The sequence below is a fragment of the Dromaius novaehollandiae genome, chromosome 1 (assembly GCF_036370855.1).
Source record: "Dromaius novaehollandiae isolate bDroNov1 chromosome 1, bDroNov1.hap1, whole genome shotgun sequence".
NCBI lineage: Eukaryota > Metazoa > Chordata > Aves > Casuariiformes > Dromaiidae > Dromaius > Dromaius novaehollandiae.
Genome location: NC_088098.1, coordinates 147,420,459 through 147,441,521, shown reverse-complemented (window position 1 = coordinate 147,441,521; position 21,063 = coordinate 147,420,459). Strand labels below are relative to the sequence as shown.

Here is a 21,063-nt window from a genome sequence, read left to right as displayed (position 1 = left end):
TTTCCTCTAATTAAATCTGAGGCTTGATCTATCCTGATCCCTTTCTGATCATTATCAAATCTCTCAGTGTCAAAGAAGCATTTTGTGTGCACACGTTTCATCAGCTGAGCTCAGCAGTAGGGTCACTCAAGCTCCTGGTACAGGATGTCAGTGTCATGCTCTTTCCCCTCCACCCCCCTCCATGACACCACAAACACCCATCTCAGGAAAAGCTGCAAGCTAGTGCCTTTTGCATATTTGCATTTTGGGTGCCTTTTGGCCATGGGTCAACTCTTGTAGTTGTCATGAATCAGAGAAAGCTACTGCCTGTGTCTAGACACGGTATCAGCAAGGGGTCAACGTCCTGCCTTTTAGCACTGTGTCTGCTCCTCACTTTGTAATTACGCCATTCACTGAAACACCTTCTCCCTGGACCAGTGTGTGGAGACTCCCACTGTCTTGCTTCCACTTCCTGGTGAGACAAGGTCAGGCAGAGTGTATTACTGCAGCCTTAGCAGCAGGGTCCAGATCTTGTTTCTGCTGTGGATCTCTTCTGGGTACCACTATGTTACTGGCCACTCGTATTTGTATCAGTGCCAACACCCAAATAAAAACACCAAGACTGAAGGTAAGCTGAGGAAAATGGCTTTCCTCTGCAGGTATGTGAAGAGAAACAGCCTTCTGCTTTTCATGTATTTAATTGCTCTCAATATATGTGGTTGCTAAAACCAAGCCTGCACAGTGTAAATCCTGAAAAACACGCCCAACCCTGAAGCCATGTGTTTGGCTTGCCGGCTGCGCCTCACTCAGTATGTATACACACAACAGCTGCACATGCCCAAAAGGCCTGGTGTTGCAGGGCAAGGGATGGGTACTCTCAGCCTGCTCCTGGGCAGAGCAACTACACTGCAAATGAGCAGCAGGCTGCATTACATAGCAAGGGAGATCTGGCACTCAGACGGCTGCTGCTGTGGCAGGGTAAGCAACCTGTCCCTCCATTAAGGGTTGTGCAGGCTGGGATAAGACATTTGAATATGTGCTGTCCAGTGGCAGGGAACATCTTTCTTACTCTGTCTTCACCTTATCAGCCAACATTAGTCAGAAGGAAGGAGAAGAGGCTGCAGAAAGCCCTTTAATCCTTCCTCATTCTCTGGAATCCTCTAACACTCCCCTAAAGGCTTCCAAGCAGAGCTTTAGAGTGCTAGTCTAAAAAGTACATCTGCAGGACCGGCCTGCTAGGGGGAAGCATGCCCTGGCCATGTTATGCCATGCTGGCTAATGAGCAGGTCCATAAAATATTGTTCTGTAGTGTACCAGGGTGCCAAAATATACATTTTCAATTTTGCTGATTGGAAGAGACCTAGAAAAAGTAGAATCAAGAACCAAATATCAGGCAGAATTGAACCATACATGCTACTGTTCTATCTTCTATACTTTCTTTGGAAATGTACTTTGAAAGAATCAAGTATATTCTTTCAACCACCTCTAGCAATAAGCACGATCTCAGGATAATACTGACACAAAAGACCAAGTGGATCAGTGCACAAGGTGGCCAGCTATACTTGTTGGGTGTCTTCTTCCTAATGCAAGCTACAGTATCCCTTCAGAATGCAGTCTGTATCTGCAAAAGTTAACAGGGACATCACTAGCTGTTTCAGTGGAGATTAACAGGATCTTCTTTGGCAGTTAGCCAGAGGTGTGTAAAACAGCCCACAGCTGCTCTCATGACATCCATCCTATACAAACTAAGCAGCTTAGTAATGAGAAGTGAGCATTTTTCTTTTCAAGTAGTGAAACTCACGCACTTAGAAAATCTGCCTGACATTGAATAGCAAATGTACTGCATGTATAAACTTGCAGGGCCGGATGGTTTCTCCTGTGCATTACATCTGGCTACATCTTACAGGAGAAGACCAGCACTGACCTCCTCTGCTACTAGAATAAACTCTTCTGCAGAATGAATTTGCACCCCCCCACACACCCAGTCTAATGTAAGAGCCTCTGCTACACCTCCCAGTGAGTTTATTCACTGGGAGAGTGGCCCAAACTGAAGCAAAGGACAAAAACACAGTAACATGAAGAGAACAGCACCTCTCTCAAACTGAAAAAGGGAACACTGACTTCACTGACACAGATCCAGACTACTGTCTTCTGCTGTCAGCTCTTTAGTGCACCGAGCTCAGTCACAGAGGAAACTGAGTAATCCCAGGTAGTTTCCTTTTGAATCACATCTAGTGACATTTGCTTTCTGGAAGGGATGAGACAAGTTTATTTCTTATGGTGAGAAATGTCTCACCCTGTCTGCAGTTCTTAGGACCAGAAGCTACTCTGGTCCATTTGGGCAGTGTGGGGAGATGATCACTACCCAACTCCTCAGAGACTGGTGTTGCCAGGAAAATAGGGAGCTTAGAAGTGAGGTGGTTACGGGACAAGTCATCATGTAACTATTTTAGAACCGATGGGTGGAATCTGCTTTGCCCTTGCAAGGAGTTGATAGCACTGCTGTATCTTTTTTTCTGAGGCTGGGAATGGTTTCACTGGAAGGGTTGACAGAGGGGAAGAAGGGAGTATATTTTGGAAATTGCATGAACCAACTTGCCCACACCAAACGCTTCTCTCCTCCTGAGTTTTGCAAGAAGAAATTAGCATTTAATATAAAGCAGCCTGCTTTCATAGATGCCCGAGTGCCCCATTAAACATCTTCCACACCTCAGGGGAGAAAAATATCAGGTCATAAATTCCAATTTGTCATGAATTTTCTAACTCACAAGTTGACAGAAGAAACAGTTATCACTCCCTGATCAGTATGCAGAGACCATTACATTCTTCAGCAATACTCTTCAGTATGCAGAGACCATTACATTCTTCAGCAATACTCTTCAATGGACATAGCAAGAATCAAGAGAATAGATTGAAAAAGCAAAACCCCTATATTTGGAATATAAGGCTCCTAGAAAAATGTTAGCTGAGATTATTTCACCAACACAGCACTGAGTCGGTTACAAAATATAATTCCCTGCTGGATGACTGCCACCATTTGTTGTGATTGTAGTTACCGCTATTTGTCTTCTATTTACATACCATGTAAATGTATACCGTAGTTCGTAACAGCACACTGAAAACAAAGCCCCTGCTCATAAGAGTTTTAACATTTCTGCTCCTAGGAGAAATGTAGTTCTATCCTGTATTAGCAGCAGCACCAATGTGTATATCTTAGAATTATTTGGAGCAAACATTTACATGTGTGATCCACATCTGTAGCCAGAGGCGGTAAAGACTGGAGGTCAACACCTGCAAACAGAAAGTGACCCTCCTAGTCCTCCAAGTCCAAGAGAAGAACCCAGAAAAGAAACTAACCTGACACGATTTCACCATGAGATTGTGCATTTGTGATCTCCACTCTTCAAACTCCATCCCTGGGTGGTGGAAATCAGGAACAGGGATGGAGAGAGGAGACCAAGAAAGATGTTAATAGAGCTGCAAAGGTTATGCACACAACATTTTCTGCAGGCTGGGCCCTAATGCAGGGTTTTAAACCTGCGTTTAAACTGAATGAGCAAGAGCTTTGGCTGTGATCCAGTCTGTCTAACTTAAGCACCTGAATTGAATCTAAGTTTTAGGTGACGCTGCCTCCTAAAGTAAGTGCCTAAGTTCCTCTATAGAGTCAAACAAGAGAGGTGCCTTTAAAGACCTCCAGAGATGGGCCCTATTAACTTCTCTTGGCTAAAAAGCCTCCATTCTTTGTCTACCAAGACCCTGGATGCTCTCAGAGGCAGACCTGCAAACTCCATCACATGGCAACAGAAGTCTGCATTTCTCCAGCATGTTTCATTCCTTGACATATGCTGCCAGTTCAAACAGCTTCTTTCAATTAATTCAAAGAATCAGGTCTTTTCCCCTTACACCAACTGACTCTAGAAAGCAATAGCTTTTGAGGGATTCTCCAAAATATCCAGTGTTTCTAAATGAAAGTTTTCTTCTCCTTCTCTGAAAACAAGCTACATCTCTCTCTAGTTTTTACTTTAGGTTGCATCATCTTTTGCAGTGCTTGTCTGATAAGTTTTGCCAACTATGAGCCACTGACTCATTGATTCAGCAGGGGTTGTATGAGGAAGGGTCATCTGAGTCCACACCACTGTGAAGGCGGGAGGAAAAAGGCCTAGCCTGCACACCAGCTGTTTAGCAGTCTGCATAGCTGGAGAACAGCATCTCCCCTGCCACGTTCAGATTCCTGACGGGGTCTGTTTGTGTAAGTTATTGCAGAGAATCTCACAGGAGACATTGCTCTCATGCTGTTGGAGCCTCTTTTTGATGAGTTGGCGTGAAGAGTAGTAGGCCCTGCCTATTCTAATTTCTCTCCGTCACGTAGATCTCACATCATTAATTGATGCTTGTGTATAATAAGGGACTGGTACTTCAGCAGCCAGGAAAGCAACACATGGAGGATATATGACAGAACACACATGATCTGACCTGAATCTTTACTTGGTCATTAAAGAGCCAAGAGTATATAACATGAGATAGAGGGATTTACTCTGGTACAGCGAAGCAAAAGACTCTGTTGCGGGCTGCTCACTGTTATAATTAGCTGCTGTTTGCTATGCCCTGCATTTGAAGTGGTTCTTTCAGCTGTGTGGGAGGGTGGCAGAAAAAGGAGCCTATCACAGTGCAGAGGACCTGCTTGGAACTCAGACACATCCCATCTCTCAGGAGGCCTTTTTCAAACCTGTGAAGTACTGACCTACAAGAGAAGAGTCATTGCTCTCCAGCAACTCTAGGGGAACACATGACTGCAGCGCCGTTCATTAGCCTGTCCTACCTACAGAAGCATCTGTATCGAGGACAGCGTTTGCATCAAAGTCTGCCTGTACGACACCAAAAGGAGGTGACAAGGAAAAAAAAAAGAAAAGAGAGTCACTTGATCAAAAGGTAGTAGATTTGATAAAGTGATCAGCATAAAACGAAAGTGGATAGAAAAGCTGTCATTTATGGCTTTCTTATGTGACATCTATCCTTCAACATTTTTCCAGAAGCAAATGGTATAGGGAAGCAAAGTAAAATCACAGCCTTGTGCTTCTGGCATTAAATCTTTCTGAGAAAACAGCTTTTCTGAACTCACTCCCAGTGACCTTCATGAGCTTGACACAAATATCTCAGTCTAGGTTCCCTTCTTTCAAGATTCAGCTACAGAAGCCATGCAAGTTACTGAGAATCTTAGTTTGTACTACGGCTGCAGGATGTTCAAAAAGGTGACTTTGTAAAGCTTAAAAAAGACTAAAGAAAGACTAAAAATGAAAAAGAAGGCAGATTAAAAACATAAAACCAAATTATTTTACCTCCATTTTTTTTTATTTGGGGTGGCTGAGAGTTCCTGAGCTTTCACATTCATTGTCCCACAGGCATTAAGCTGACATGTGCCTTTCATGCAAATGAAGAGGCTATCCAAACTACTCCCAAATTAATCCACATAAATGTCACTCAAAAGCAATCCAAATTCTGCAGTGTGAGGAACAGTAGGAACAGTTGTGATTTTTAGTCTGGCACAGCCTAAGTGTTACTGTGTGCTTAGGTGGGACTCCCAAAACAGCACAACTGACATTAACACGAAAGGTACACCTTTTCTCACAGTCACTTCTCCCTTTTTTGGCAGCAGAGAAGTATGGAAAATTGCAGGGGGAAGAAACATGCCAGAGTTAAATTCCAGTACTAGCATTCATTGATATTTTGAACAGTTTCTGCAACAGGTACTTCTTTCTTCTTCTCAACCTGGGACACAAGACAACCCATTTCTAAACCACTTTTATCTGATGGGAACTAGATTTTACCATTCTCATTAGCACTATTTTACTTTACTTCTCTTATCAGCCATCCTGCCACCCCCCCCCCCCCCCCATAGAACTATTCACAGAGTTAAGGACAGCTATAGGTGAGCTGGGCACTAGGTATGGCCTTTCATTAGTATTGCCTACATGTGTCACTTGGCTGGGTTAGTTGTTTTAATGTAGGTAAATAAGAGCATGTTACTTGTGTTCCCACACATGCATATCTACAGGCAGGGGTATATCCCAGGCTGAGATTTCTTACGTGATACGAGTCTGTGAAATAACAAAGTTAATCTGCTCAGTGTTGAAAATGCAGACTTTTTAGGGTGTGGGGTTTTTTTTCCACATGACTTTCCTGCAACAGGAGAGTTACTCTCTGCTTTCATGCTTACGTCAGCTCAGAGGACCCCTCCCAGACAGCTTGGGGAATCAGTGTAAGCTTCTTGGCACGTGTTTCTTTTCTGTTAGATCTACAAGCATGAAACAGAACTAAAACTTGCTCTCGTGGAAGCTATGCTCTTCCCTCAACCCTTAGAAAAACCTCAGCTTTAGCTACTACAAGATGACTATCTGGCAAAATTAAAAGCAAAGCAAAACAAAGGTTCTGTGAGGCTGGATTCTGAGCACATAAAAATGTTAATACAAAAGTCATTTCAGTCTGATTTACAGATACCCAGGATGCAATCTAAAACTATAACCCAGATCATTAAAAAGAAAAAAAAAAAAGTTTTCTGTCTGGAGGAGATGAATGACCTAATACCGTAGGAAGTAGGGAAGTCACTGGGAATGATGACAGTCGAGACGATAAATAAAAGGTACTCACTTAAAGCGAATGTTCAATGAAGGGACTGTCTTACATTCTTTAGAAAAGCAAACACAGCTCAGGCTCACTAATTTGCATGTCACAAAACCTCAAGCTCTAACTCAAATGCAGAAGCCTCTGGCCTCTATCCTTTGCTCAGCAAAGATTTACTAGCAGATAACTTGAGTAAGGTCTCATATTACTAAAACCAAATTAACGTCTGAAACTACACCCCTGTGTAATCGACCGCTCACACCGGAAAGTACTCCCATAAAGGTTTGGAAATCAAAGAATGCTTGCAATGCTTACATTCACTTTGTGATGCACTGTCCTCCCTTTAAAACACAAAACACTACAAAGACTGGAGCATATACGTATACAAAAATGTTGCTTCCTCATAATTCAGTAACTTATTGTGGCATTCCCACTGGTCAGAGTGAACTAGCTTTCATCTGATGGCACAGGACTTTAGGAACACCCGCAATTTTGGATAAAGAGATGGAAGACACCAATTGCAAGGACAACTAAGTGTCGCACTTGGGGGACAAATCAAAACCCTTTGGAGCAGACCTGCCCGCTGCATTCAGACATCTGCCAGCACAAGTCCCCACGCCCTTTGGGCACTGCCACCATGGTGCTCCCCGTCCATCCCGGCAGCCGGCCCAGGCCGTCTCACCTGCTGTACACCAGGCACTCCATGTGGTTGATCTCCTTGTCGGAGCGGTAGCGGCTGTAATCCTCCCACAGGTCCTTGATGGCAGTGACCGCCAGGATGAACAGCACGGGGGCCAAGGCCAGCTCCGGCTGGAAGGCGTTGACCGCCGGCACGAAGTTGAGCAGGGCGATGAAGACGAAGTAGACATTGGCCAGGCGGTGGAACTGCTCGAAGAGGTTCTTGGGCAGGAAGGACAGTGCCGTGTACTTGGTGGTCTTGAGGCGGTTGCTGGCCAGGACGGTCCTCTTGGATTTCTCCACCTCGGGCTCGGGTAACAGCAAGTTGGAGCGCACGAGCCGCGTCTTACAATCCTTCTTCTTCCTCCGCCTCTTCTTCCTCTGCCTCTTCTTCCCCTCTGGCAGCACCTGGGGCGCACCCTCGGCCCCGGCTGTGCCCTGGGACATCTCTGCCGCCCTCGGAGCCGCTCTGGCCCGGCACAGGGAGCGAAACCCCTCCGGCGACGCGGGCGCCCCTCCGCGCTCGGCGGCAGCCCCACGGCGTGGCGAGACGAGGCGCGGCGCGGCCGCCCGCCCTCCTGCCCTCCCGCCTAAGTTATCATGCTCCTCCGCCACTCACCGCAGCTCTCGCTTTCCTCTTCCCCGGCGGGGGGAGGGAGGAGGGCGCTTTCGAGCCCTCTCCTAACTGTTGTGCTTGGCCCTCGCTCGCTTTCTCCTCCCCGGCCGGGGAGGGGACGTGGGCCGGCAGCAAGCCGAGCCCTCCTCCCCGCGGCCTCGCCCCGTCCCGCTGCCGGGCCCGGACTGCGCGCCGGCCCGGGTGTGTGTGTGGGTAGGGAGGGAGGCGGCCGAGAGGGACCACGCGGCGGCGGCGGCGGCACGCGCTTCCGCTGGGCCGTTAGCGGGCAACGGGCGCGGGGGGGAGGGGGCGCCGCGGCAGCGCAGGCGGAGGGCGGGGGCCGCGAAGCCGCCGGGCGCGGGGCGTGTGGGGAAGCACGGGGAGCGCGCGGGCGCGGCAGCCGTTGGGCGCGAGCGCAGCCGTTACGCCGGTGTCTTCACTCGGGCAGATCGCCGGCGAAGCCGCGGTCCCCCGGGCCCGAACCAGCGGATGACATTTCATCTGCTGCTTCGCACTTTCCATTACATGTGAGGAGGTGGAGGAGGAGGTTTGGGTTTAGGGGAAAGAAAGAAAGAAAAAAAAAATCGCACTTTTAAATATTTGCACTTCTGTGCTGTCTTTTATCCGAGGCCCCAGAGCTCCGGACGAATGGGAATTTTTATTGGCTGACTCATTTCAAAATATTCCGACAGAAATCATGTGCTCTAATTATTATGATCTGTTTGTTTAACATGGGCAAAATAACACGATGTCTCCCAGATTCTCATTTGTGTGTGGCACACCACGTAAGCTCGGTCCATGGCGGACACGATGCTTGGAAAATGCCAGCCACAAAGGTTGCAACCAAAAATAAGTCTTCTAATGGAAAGTGTTACGCATCTTCGGGTGTACACACATCTAGCACTGTGCTGTAATGTGTAGTTGATTTTTATATGGATTTTTCTGTTTCCCAGTGGTGGGTCTTTCCAGTGAGGGAAAGAAAACATGTACAACTTGCCATAAAGTCTGTGCTGCACACTTTTTGGAGAGCGAGGTAATTGCAGAAAAAGACTAAAAACATGATAGACGAGCTTAAAATACAGAAGAGAGAATAATTCAGATTGAAAGAGTTAGTGTAAAGTCATGAGCAAATAAAGGTATGCAGATGTTTAAAGAAAAAATAATAGACTAATGAAGATTATTGCCACTGAACATGCAATGAAACTTTGCAGCATGGCTTTATGTTGGGATTCAACAGCATACCCTTTGAATATGGGATTCCTCAGTTGTATTTTCTCTTGCAGATTACTGCGACTGAAAGGCCAGCAGGAATACACATGAAAAAAGGGCGTAAAAGTCTGCCACAGATCGCTTCAGGTTGTGTCTGAACTGTAGGACAGATGCATTTTGTGGTGCAACCCTCTGTCCTGATCCTCTGATATCCCAAGCTGGGGACATATTGAGTTTAATAGCAAGCAACTGGTGCTTGTCACCAGGTTTCTTGTTATGGAAATAAAAAGGATAAAGTATACATCCCTAGTCCTGATATGAGGTCAGGATATGGTTGGGGCATCTTCTGGGAATAAAGAATATGTGGGTCCCGCAGTTCAGATGCTGCCATCACAAAATCCCAGAAAACCCTCAACCCCTGAATCTGAGAGCCCCTAGTCATAATGTACTGCTGTACACGCATACCTGGTTTTATTGTGCTTTGCTTTATTGCACTTTGCAGACATTGTGGTCTTTACAAATTGAAGGCTTGTGGCAATGCTGCATTGAGCAAGTCTATCGGTGCTGTTTTTCCAACAGCACGTGCTCACTACATGTCTCTGTGTCACATTTTGATAATTCTCGCTATATTTCAAACTTTTTCATTATTATTATATCTTACGGTGATCTGTGATCAGTGGTCTTTGATGTTACTATTGTAATTGTTTTGGAGTGCCACGAGCTGCACCCATAAAAGACAGCAAACCTAATTGATAAATGTTGTGTGTGTTCTGACTGCTGCACCGATCGGCTGCTCCCCTGTCTTGCTCCCTCTCCTCGGGCCTCCCTATTCCCTGAGACACAACAACATTGAAATTAGGCCAATTAATAACCCTACAATGGCCTCTAAGTGTTCAGTCGCACGTGTCTCACTTGAAATCAAAAGCTAGAAATGACTAAGCTTAGTGAGGAAGGCACGTCGAAAGTCCAGACAGGCTGAAAGCTAGGCCCCTTGCGCCAAACAGTTAGCCAAGTTGTGGATGCAAAGGAAAAGTTCTTGAAGGAAATTAAAAGTGCTACTCCAATGAACACATGAAGGAGAAAAAAGCGAAACAGCCTTACTGCTGATATGGAGAAAGTTTTAGTGGTCTGGATAGAAGACCAAAGCAGCCACGACATTCCCTTAAGCCAAAGCCTAATCCAGAGCAAGGCCCGAACTCTCTTCAGTTCTATGAAGGCTGAGAGAGGTGAGGAAGCTGCAGAAGGAAAGTTTGAAGCTAGCGGAGGTTGCTTCATGAGGTTTAAGGAAAGAAGCTGTCTCCATAACATAAAAGTGCAAGGTGAAGCAGCAGGTGCTGATGTAGAAGCTGCAGCAAGTTATCCAGAAGATCTAGCTAAGATAGTTGAGGAAGGTGGCTACACTAAATGACAGATTTAGATGAAACAGCCTCATATTGGAAGAAGATGCCATCTAGGACTTTCATAGCTAGAGAGGAGAAGTCAATGCTTCTTAGGCATGAGCAAAGAAAGTGGTTTCCTGAGATGGAATCTGCTCCTGGTGAAGATGCTGTGAACATTGTTGAAATGACAGCAAAGGGTTTAGAATATTACATAAACTTAGTTGATAAGGCAGCGGCAGGGTTTGAGAGGACTGACTCCAATTTTGAAAGAAATTCTGTTGTGGGTAAAATGCTATCAAACAGCATCGCATGCTACAGAGAAATCCTTCATGAAAGGAAGAGTCAATCAATGCAGCAAGCTTCACTGCTGTCTTATTTTAAGAAATTGCCACAGCCACCCCTGCCTTCAGCAACCACCACCCTGATCAGTCAGCAGCCATCAACACTGAGGCAAGACCCTCCATCAGCAAAAAGATTACGACTCGCCGAAGGCTCAGATGATGGCTAGCATCTTTTAGCAATAAAGTATTTTTAAATTATGTAGATTGTTGTTTTTAGACATAATGCTATTGCACACTTAATAGACTACAGTATAGTGTAAACATAACTTTTAGATGCACTGGGAAACCAAAAAAATCATGTGACTCACTTTGTTGCGATATTTGCTTTATTGCGGTGGTCTGGAACCGAACCCACAATATCTCCAAGGTATGCCTGTATTTTCATCCATTCCTCCCTGTCTTTGCAATGTGCACATTGCAGTTTCAATGTATTCTAGATGAACTCCTTTGAAGCCCTGAGTAACTAGCTGAGTGCTAATTCAGTATTTGGCCTGATACTGGTACTATGTGAATCCACAAATCCTATGCTAAAGTAGAGTACTTTACCACCTTAGCTGTCTATTCTTATGGTGCTAGCACAAGCCTAGCAAGTATTTCCTGGGCTTCCCAGCTCCTGGAACACGGAACACTAAGGTTTTGATTTGTGCAAGGGGAGAAGGGAGAATTGGTCTGGGTTTCTTAAAGTCTGTTCCTTTGTTGATAGAGAGAGAAGTACAACAATGTTACCCCTTACAAAAAAAAAAGAAAAAAGAACCAACATAAAAAATCGCAATTTAAATTTTCTACGTCAGTTTTTACCTTGGTTAATCAGTTTCCAATTTGCTTTACACTTCAGGTTAACTTCACTGGAAGCTGGAATGAACAAAAATCCTACTACTGTGCTACAGAAGTGCTGAAATAGTATAAGGAAGGCACAGTATTACTCTATGGTGTACCCAGAAACCAAGCTTCATCCACCTGAGACACTGAAGTGGGACTGTTTGTAATAAGCTCTGCAGATATTTCCCCAGAAATGTTGCTGGGCCTTTCAGGCACTGGACTGTCTACCTCTGGGACTCCCTGTGTTGGGGAGCCCTGGTATCTCAGTTATCTAACCCTCTCCCAGGCACTCAAACACCACTCAGGCTTTACCCTTCCTGGGATATCCCTCTAGCTTATCTATGTAACATTCAGGGGTTAGATGAGAAGTGACAGTAATTTTTGCTTGTTTCTGATGCATGTCACCTCTCAAAGCAAACTCTGCAGATCTTTATGATAGGACGATTTCCTCTTGTCTTACGTGCTGATTACTAGCAAAATTAAATCGTGCTGACATGTGAACCATCAACATGAGACAGCTAAGGCAAGCTGTGCTTTCATGGAAGCTCGAGCCAACCTAAGATCTAGGCACTGCAGTCCCACTCTTTTCACACTCATGTGTGCCTGTTCTTTGCCTCCACCAGTTGCAGTGCCCATTCGACCCTGTGCTGAACCTGTCCAGCCCACTGAGCCAGCAGAAACTGAACAGCACAGGGCCTAGCAAGCGTTGGAGCATGAGACCTGGGAATGGTGGCAATGCTGCAGCCAGCAATTACATGGGTGCAGCCTCCTTGAGGAAAATGGCAAAGTCCACACCTTGCAGTTTCATACCCTTTCTGGAGTACCACGTAACTCACAAGCAGCTCAAATATGCCATGTCTGAGCAGAAAGACTGCAAGGATGCTGGATGATGTGAATCCTAGCTGGGAGAAGGGTGAGCCAGTTGTTGGGCTGGCCTTGCTGAACTGGCCTTGGATCCAGCTGTGCTCCTGGCCTCCCTCACTCCTGAGATGCTGCTGCTGTCTCCCCACTCCAGCCTACTCCTGGCACCCCTCTACTCTGACATAGCAGGTAAGTGCCTTGTGGTTCTTTGTCCTGAGACACATGGGGTCTGGAAGGCAGGATGCCTGCAAAACCAGTGTCCTGTAGGCTCTGCTGTTTACATATATCATGCTCACCCTTAAGTCTCGGGGAGTTGCATTTTTTACTGAAAGGGCTCAGCATGTTGGACACCAGTGTCTTTAAGAATTTTAATTGTAATGGGGAGGAACAACCTAGGAATGAATTCCTAACTCCATCAACTTGGAAAATGTCTGGAGTATCTCCCTGGGATTCAGTTAAGGTTCTACATGCAAGTTGAGTCCTTCTAAAAGTCTGGCTCTGCATGTGTTTGCTGAGTAGTTGAAAATCCAGCAGAGAGCTTTCATTAAAGTGTGGTCCAACCTCTTTTTATTATTTTATAGGTGCTAGCAGAGATGCTACAACACACAGACATTTCAAAAATGTAAAAGTACCTTCTTGCTGAGCTGAGCCATTGAGAAACAGGTCAGTCCACACTCTGATGCTTTATAAAAAATGGCGTATAGACGAGGTTTTCTGTTGCAAGTCCAGCAAACAGTAACCAAAAGTGATTTAAGGATTGGATATGTAATAACGTTAAACTTTCAATCACAGCCATGAACTCAAGGTAAGAAAAGACAAATGCTCACATATCCCTTAAGTTATTCATTTAGGGAAAATGCCTGTGTGATGGCAAGTTTTGAGAGCCTAACCAGGGATGAGTTGTGCTTAGACTCAATGATACTGGCTGAACCTTCAACCTCACGTATTCCAAAATTGACAGTTAGAGGCCCACAACTGTGAGAACTACTTTAAAAGTCATTGGGCTGTATTTTAGAACCTGTTTTACTAGGATTCTGTTTTTGAGAACTCTAGGTTCACATTAACAAGATTTTTTCCACAAAGGAGGAACAGGAGAGAAACTCCATTTAACAAAATTAAACAGAAGCTGAAGTTCTTATGTAATCCCGAGCTCATGTAACTGAGTTATACAAATAGATACAGCAGCAAAATGATAACAAACAGTTGGGTGGGAGATTCTGAAGACTTCTGTATTTGTTTGCTAAAACCTTACTTTAGAAACAGTTTAAAGACTTTGTATTAGAGCACACCAAACTCAAGGGTCGCCCTTTAAAAACTTTGCCATAAAAAAAGAGTAGAAAGTATGCAACACTCCACTGGTCCAGTGCAGACAAAACTCTTGTTCTGGTACCACTGACCTGGCCTTTCTTTTTTTTTTTTTTTTTTTTTTTTTTTTTGCTACTAAACTGCTTTTTTTATTAATATAGGCAAGCCAGAATATCACTAGGCAGTAAAAATTTTTACGTTTACTGTAGCAGCCTCTCAGTCGCATGAGAGGTCCAAAGTCTTGGATATTTATTTTAAAGCCTAAGGACATGTAATCCATGATTAATAAAAACAAGAGTTCAGGCTTATTATAAATGCCTATAAAATCTGGCATTTGCCAGACTTTGCTACCCAAACACTTTGGCAATATAGGCACTCCCTAGAGTTCAGTCTCTCCTGTCCCTTTCTAAGTATGGCTGTGGAAATCAGGTTTGAGAAAGCATAAATGTTTGTATTTGAGCACTTATCCAAGCTCTCCCTGCCCACACTGTCCAAGTATATGAGGTTGCAACTGTGAGGCAGGCTGCAAATTCAACCTTCAACATGTATAAAATGCACATGCACAAGACTAGCCGTAGCTTTTGGGTTGTGAAATGACAAGTATGATTTGTCGTCCTTGTTACACCGGAGTCTCCTTTTTATGGGGTCTTCTGGAGGAAAGGGGGCGGAAGGAGGTTGGCTTTAGATGAGTCCGGATGATGCATGGTCCTTATAAGGCATCACTCTCTAGAAACATGGGCTATCTGGAGAAGGTTCGGTCATTGCCAAAGACTAGATTTACTGGATAACCTGAACTAAAACATGGGCCCTTTGCCATTTTGTTGGGTCATTGGAGCAAAACACTAAAAGTGAGGAATGTCTGGGGATTACTCTGTGCACAAATTTAGCTATCCCTGCCACCCGCAAATGTCTCCATCTTGGGCAAAGTTCTTCCTTCACTGACTCATGGCTGCTTCTGACTGTCCTTCATTTCACTACCCAGACCTCTCTGCATTTCTCTAGGTACCTGCTCCCCGATTTCTCCTGCCAATAACCAGATTCCGGTCTCCAATGCCCAACATCTCTGAATTTCAAGCTCTTCCTAGACCCTCTGCCACTGCCTGACTCTCTTCAACTGTGCAGAGCCCTGTGTAGCTCCCATGTGTTGGCGATTGGGGATTATTTTGGATCAAGGACTAATGTTGAAAAAGAGAGAGGTTATAAGCATAAATTAAGATTATAATATGCGTAGTGCTCATCTTTGATAGCCTAGGCCATTAAGAACTTGGTCTTAAGGTATGACACTGCATCTAAGGCTAGAATGAACTGCAGGATTGTCCAGCCCAAAATCCTGTAATAACTTGACCTTTTCGGCACCACATGCCCTTCAGCTTGAAAACGTTATCCAGTTCTTGTTCTGTGAACAGGCTGGTTGCTTAGAGCTGGGAGATCAAAATTTTTCATCTCCTCAGAGTCATCAACTCTGATTATATTTGAAATATTTTCTATAGTTTTAGAGATATGTGGGTGAGAATCATAGGATCTACCAAAAAATGCCTTTGGCCTGATGGTTGCATGGAACAGTTTGAAAATGCTATAAACCTGAACCATAGGGATGAAGACCCACTAGGCAAGGAAGAAACACCCAAACATATTACTGAAATAAAAACTCATGATGTGACTTGAATGTCATGATTTTTGAATGCTTAGAGTTATCAGTATTTCATTTTAACAATTAACTTCTTCCTACCATCAAGATGTTAAGGAAATCTAATTCTAACACATTTTCTAATTTACTAGGCCACTTTTGTAATATTTATATAATCCTGAAGTAAGGATTTCTAATGTTGGATAATGCCAGAAACATCAATCAAATTACCCCTGATTCTTACAAAAAATTACCTTTATTCCAAATGACTTATTTTGATCCTAATATGCTTAATATTATGGAAGCACCCAGAGGCCTCAGTCAGAATGTGCGACTCACAGAGTTGTAAAAATAGCTATAAAGACATGGTAGCACTTATCAGACAAAATCTGTTCTGCCCTTTGCAGATGAGACATATCCCATCTGGCTCTCAGTAAAGCGGAAAGGCATACATGTTTCCAACTAGTAGAAGGAAGGCAAGAGGCTTTCAGTGTGAAAAGCTTGCTAAAAATGCCGAAATTGGACGGGAAGAGACAAAAGCCAAAATCGCATCATTCTTCCTTTCCTTTCATTCTGCAGGAAATACATAGATACACTCGTGTACATACATATGCAGAGGCATATATACGTATGCATAATTGATTTTGCAAAAGAACAGAATGGAAAATGTACCATTGCCAGTCTCTAAATCCCATTCCTTATTTTCTAAACTTCCAGAGAAGGGAGATTTGGGTCCCAACATGATCAGGGTTCCATGTGTGAAAGAAAAAGAGAGGTTCAGTGTTGTAACAGAGGAAAGCAGATCATGTGCAGAGCCTGAACAGTCCTACTAGAGCTCTCCAGTGTAACGGTAAGACATTATGGAGGAACAGTTTCTACCTTTCAGAAGTGAGAGCAATATTATGTAAACCCAGCCAAGTCTCTCACATCCTGCATGAGTTTCGCTTGAATGTTTTTCCCATCTACTTCTCCCCAAGGGCATGTGCATTTCACATCCTGCCAACTGCATGTTGCAGAATCTCTGCTGCTCCATGACTCCACATGCAGACCCAGCTGTTCAGCCTGATTCGAAATTCACAAACTGGTTGTGTCTAGCACATGGGTGCTAGAGTGGGAAGGAGGCTGCAGCACTATGGAGTGTGTACCTTTTATTGGTGTCTTGTGTGGAGAGAATCATACCCAGAAAGCAGATGGGTGCCGTAGCTTTGCCTTTACCACCTGAACTGCACATCTTTTTTGTGACCCTGTCTGCAGGCACATCCCTGTCAAATGAGCTGGTTGGCCCCTGTGGTGCCTCATGGACTGGTGACAAAGAATTTGAAGATCCATACTACTGTATAATAAACTAGCTAAGAAACTAATTAAAGTGTTGCAGAGGCTGGAAAGTAAAGAAATAAAGCATTCAAGTAGATGTAGTTAGCTTAAAGGCATAAGACATGTGGAAAATACCACTGTGCAAATACTTAATGATCAATAATATTTTAGTTGTAAGGGCTAACCATATAGAGCTATTGATCATTGTTTAGAATTATAAAATCCTGCACTTTACAATAATGACCTCCAGTGATTCTGAAAAAGTGCCGGTTCTGTTCTAGCTAGGACAGTAAAGGGTGGTCTTCATCTGACAAAGTACAACGCCCAAGCTAAGTTCTCCCCTCTGTTTGTGGGGAGAGACTGGCACTTCTAGAGCACTTCTAATGCATCCTAAAGCAGGTCAGTAGGTAAATAGGTTAGATGAAGCATATGCTTCAAAATGCTTCCCTTGATTATAAAGGAAGTCTTAAGTGACCAGCTCAGAGGAAGGTGTCTCTCTGATAGCTATCCAAAGCTGGGTGAAGTGAATTCCACCCTTGATGCCTTGCCCAAGCAAGGCTGCTAGCTGTGTGCACAGAGCACAGAAAGACCACCTCTCCACTGTGAAAGACATGGTTGAACCAGATGGGGCACACACAACAGGGGATGTGTGAAGGAGAAACTGCAGTCATATCATGTGAGAGTGCCTTACTTCCCTCCTGTTTTTCACACACAGGTGATAATGTGGCCACTCAGCTGTGCCAGGCACACCTGCCAAAAAAATATAAAACACAGTGATGCTGTACTAAGAATATGAGTTGTCCATGCTGCAGTGGGAATACAGAGCCAGCTCCTCACCCCTTTAACCTCCTCACTAAATCTGTACTTGCAGAAATAAGATTTTTTTTAGAACAAAATTTATGTCTGAGATATTTACTGTGGAACAACCATATCCAATCCATCAACTACAATACCAGTTCACAGAGACACTGCAGTAAAGGAAATGCAGGAAAACCTATGTAATTAACTGCAGAAGGAGTAAAAACAGGCAGATGCTATTTATAGAAACTGCAGTTTGAGAGGACACGAAAGTTAGTATCCTTACTGCAGCACCGCCAACTCTTCCTATTTTATGGTGAGTCTCTCACAATATTTGCTGCTGTTCTTAAAACTGCATATCCTCATATAATGGGATCTTATAAGAATCTTAGCTCACTAAGGCAAGAAATCTTCATGACTGGAAAAAAACCTGAATCTGTGAACTCTAAAAGCAGAAAATAAATAAATTCAATGTATGTTTGTTAAAGCACTGTGATTTTTAAAGCAGTTCTGAGTTTTTTAATCTTGGTATTTTTTAACAGCAATGGCTTGGTAATGATTCTACACATATAGAAGCATAGGATTTCCTGTATGCATGGAGGCAAAACTGCAGTTTTATGTCTCTTTGAAAAGAAAATACCGTTGCAGGATATTGTTCCTGAATGCCAAGTTAAGGTAGCAGTGGTTCAAATTAAAAGATCTTAATAACCCATCACAGTTATATTTTCCTATATCTAGGTTTCTTGAAAATTTTCCCCAAAAGACCAATTAGAGTTGCTTGAATGAGTTTTTACAAATAGTTTGTCTGAGGAAAGCTATGCCTTTGCTTGAGATTTAACGAAGGAAAGTTGGGGACTCTTCTGCTGTTTGTTCATTATTCAGTATTGCTTGAAGAGAAAGTTGTGCAAACCAATATTACCACGTGGTTTGTTTGCTGACTGGTCACTATGGTCAGGTTCCCTGTTGGATTGTGTGACCAGACAGGTTAAAAAAAGACTTCTATTCAGTTCAGATGCTGGGTACACAGATAAAAGAGGTGTTTACAGGCTCTTTTCCGTCCTGGGAAGACTAAGGCAGTCCTAAGTCTTCCACATGTCTAAGCTAGCACTGATTTATTGTCTCCTGCCCTAGCATTGGCTCAGAATGGTCAGACTTAGTACTAAATGGTGTAAATGGACTGTAAAAAACAAGATTTGAAAAGAAAGAGAAGAAAAAACCCAATAGCCAAAGAGTCAAAGGGTGACTTTCCTGCCTTTGGGGAACTCATCTGTCAGTAGAACTGATCAGAAAAAAATCTGCTTTCACTGAGCCGAACATCTTTGGCTGAAACTTAATGAGTTTGAAGAACTTTCACTGAATATAAAGCAGCATTCTCTGGGTTGCCTGTTGGGTTTGTCATGAGGCTCATGATACTGTTTATGAAGAGGTTTGACCCTTGAAGAGTCTGTTCTTCCACTTGCCCTGGAGGCAAGGGTGCTGTACTTGCTGAGATCCCCATCTCAGCAGCACTCATATCTGGTAGCTGGGGCCCATCTAGCTGCTCAGTCAGCTTGACAAGCTTGTTAAATTGCTTGCTCATATTAGCAGAGAAGCCATCAAGTTCAGGATTTCAGGAATTGCTGTTTGCAAAATATTTAAAGAAAAAAAGGATTTGGGACCAATTCAGACTACCTGCAAATTAAAAAAGTGGGAATTCCTTGTGATACGGAAACCCAAGCTCCTGACAAGCACTACTTTTAACACCAGTGCTCAAATTCAGTGTTCAATGCTGAAATCCAACCAAATAGTTGTTTGCTAGGCCCTTAAAACTTCTAAGCACTGATTTCTAAAAGACTGCATGCATTAAAAACACTGTTGATATATGTCAACCTTATTGTCTGTGTTTGTATTATGCACAACTGATTGTACGTAATAAGTCATGCTTTTGGCCCACTAAAGCTGATGGGCTTCAGTGGGGTCCTGCTTTTAATATGAGTACCTAATCAAGTGTTTCTGCAGTGCTAAGTAGGTGTGGTCTAGCTTCTACTGAAGTCAGTTAAAAAGATCTCATGAAATGAATTTCCAATGGTTTAAAAACTGATAAAGACTCAGAGGTGCTCATTATTTGTTTGTTCTGGTGTAATAGTGAAATGGATATTCTGCAGAGATAGGGCTTCATCTTACTGTGCTGCAGGCCTCTCTGCTGTGAAGCAAGCAATAGCTTGTCAAAGGTGCATGCAAATGGCGTATTTACAAGTATCAGGTACAGCTAGGTACAAATGAGGAATGTACATCACACCTTCACAGAAGCAGCTGAAAGTCCTACAAGATGACTTCTAATTCAGCCTTCCCTAACACAGTAAATGGAAGCTTGTACATCAAAGATTGTATATTAAAAATGGGAGGAGAGGCTTCTTATAATTGACTAGCTTTTCCCAGGTTTGAAAAACCAAAACGTCAGTGCTGGCATTCTTCTGATCTGGAAGTAACTCTCAGTAGTAGAAAAAAGGGTAGTTTGTTTTTCCCTGTCATCCAGAGAATGGGAAACATGCAAACTGGCTCCTCACAAAGAGTGGTGCTTCTGTGGTGCTGTGCTGTGTAGGCTTACTTGCTTTGGAAGTTGCTACTTTTGCTTTGTCAGCAGCATCGCTGATCCATGTATCTTTCCTTACTCCAGTCTTCCCTCATTGCATGTCCTGCTGGCCTGATTTAAACAGGTTTTTACTATCTGTCACACTGTGTCTATCATATAGTATATAGACATATAATACTGTGTACATTAATATTGAAATCTGAGAGAATTCAGTAGAGCATTGGTTGGCTCTATTAAATCAATCACTTTCATTAATCCACAGCAATAATTTCAGGACTAATATCCCATACTGGAACTGAAGCTCCAGTATTCCTTGCAGGAGAAGCACTGGACCTGAGATAACTATTGTTTTAAATAAATAATATGTGGGAAACCAAAAGGAATGTGAGTGAAAGGGTGGTGTTTCAACAGCAGTTAGAAGAAATCTGAGGAGCAGCCAGCATAATAAATTTAAAGGGTGGAGGAGAATTGCAATGGCAACATAATGTTTTGATCAAAATAAAGTACTTTTCACATGTAATGGAACACCAGCCCATGAATTTTTAAGACCCATGTATTCAACAAGAACAGGATACCTTTCAATTTTACAGGCTAATACATCTTCATATTAAGAAAGGATATATCTTATAATTCTCTTTCAACAAAATACCATCAAGCAGAAAAAACAGACAGGTAACAAAGCAAGGAAAAGCAGAGATTTCTTTCTTAAACCAACCCCCTCCCCCCCCCCCCCCCCAGGTTGTATAGTTGGAATTATAAGTCCAGCCAGTAAGCAGTGGCAAATACTGTTTGTTTTAATATTTTGATTTTCTTTCCCCTATTACTCAGTCTCTGCCTGGTTACAACATGAAAGCCTCACCACCGTTCTGCTTGCTGACCTTCCTTGCCTGGTTCTGTGACTCCCTCCCTCCTAGCTCAGACCTTGGCCAGATCTACATGACAAACTG

At 43.6% G+C, this 21,063-nt stretch overlaps 1 protein-coding gene and 1 long non-coding RNA gene across 4 annotated transcripts in view; one reads left to right on the top strand and one right to left on the bottom strand.

Annotated features, from left to right (window-relative positions):
- ATP10A (ATPase phospholipid transporting 10A (putative)) overlaps positions 1-7,722 on the bottom strand; it is a 112,639-nt gene extending 104,917 nt beyond the window's left edge. The window contains exon 1 of the mRNA XM_026103280.2: positions 7,280-7,722. Coding sequence (XP_025959065.2) covers positions 7,280-7,722 — 443 coding nt within the window. The remainder of the gene's footprint in view (positions 1-7,279) is intronic.
- Positions 7,723-8,015: 293 nt separating this feature from the next.
- LOC112984939 (uncharacterized) lies at positions 8,016-20,768 on the top strand. Of its 3 annotated transcripts, XR_003259617.2 has the most exons (6): positions 8,016-8,092; positions 8,845-8,924; positions 9,175-9,247; positions 11,656-12,689; positions 13,082-13,163; positions 14,808-20,768. It is a non-coding gene; the product is annotated as an uncharacterized LOC112984939 (long non-coding RNA). The 3 variants fall into 3 exon arrangements; XR_003259616.2 differs by having other exon boundaries at positions 8,035-8,092; positions 9,175-12,689; positions 16,150-20,768; XR_010386094.1 differs by having other exon boundaries at positions 8,035-8,092; positions 9,175-12,689.
- Positions 20,769-21,063: the final 295 nt, after the last annotated feature.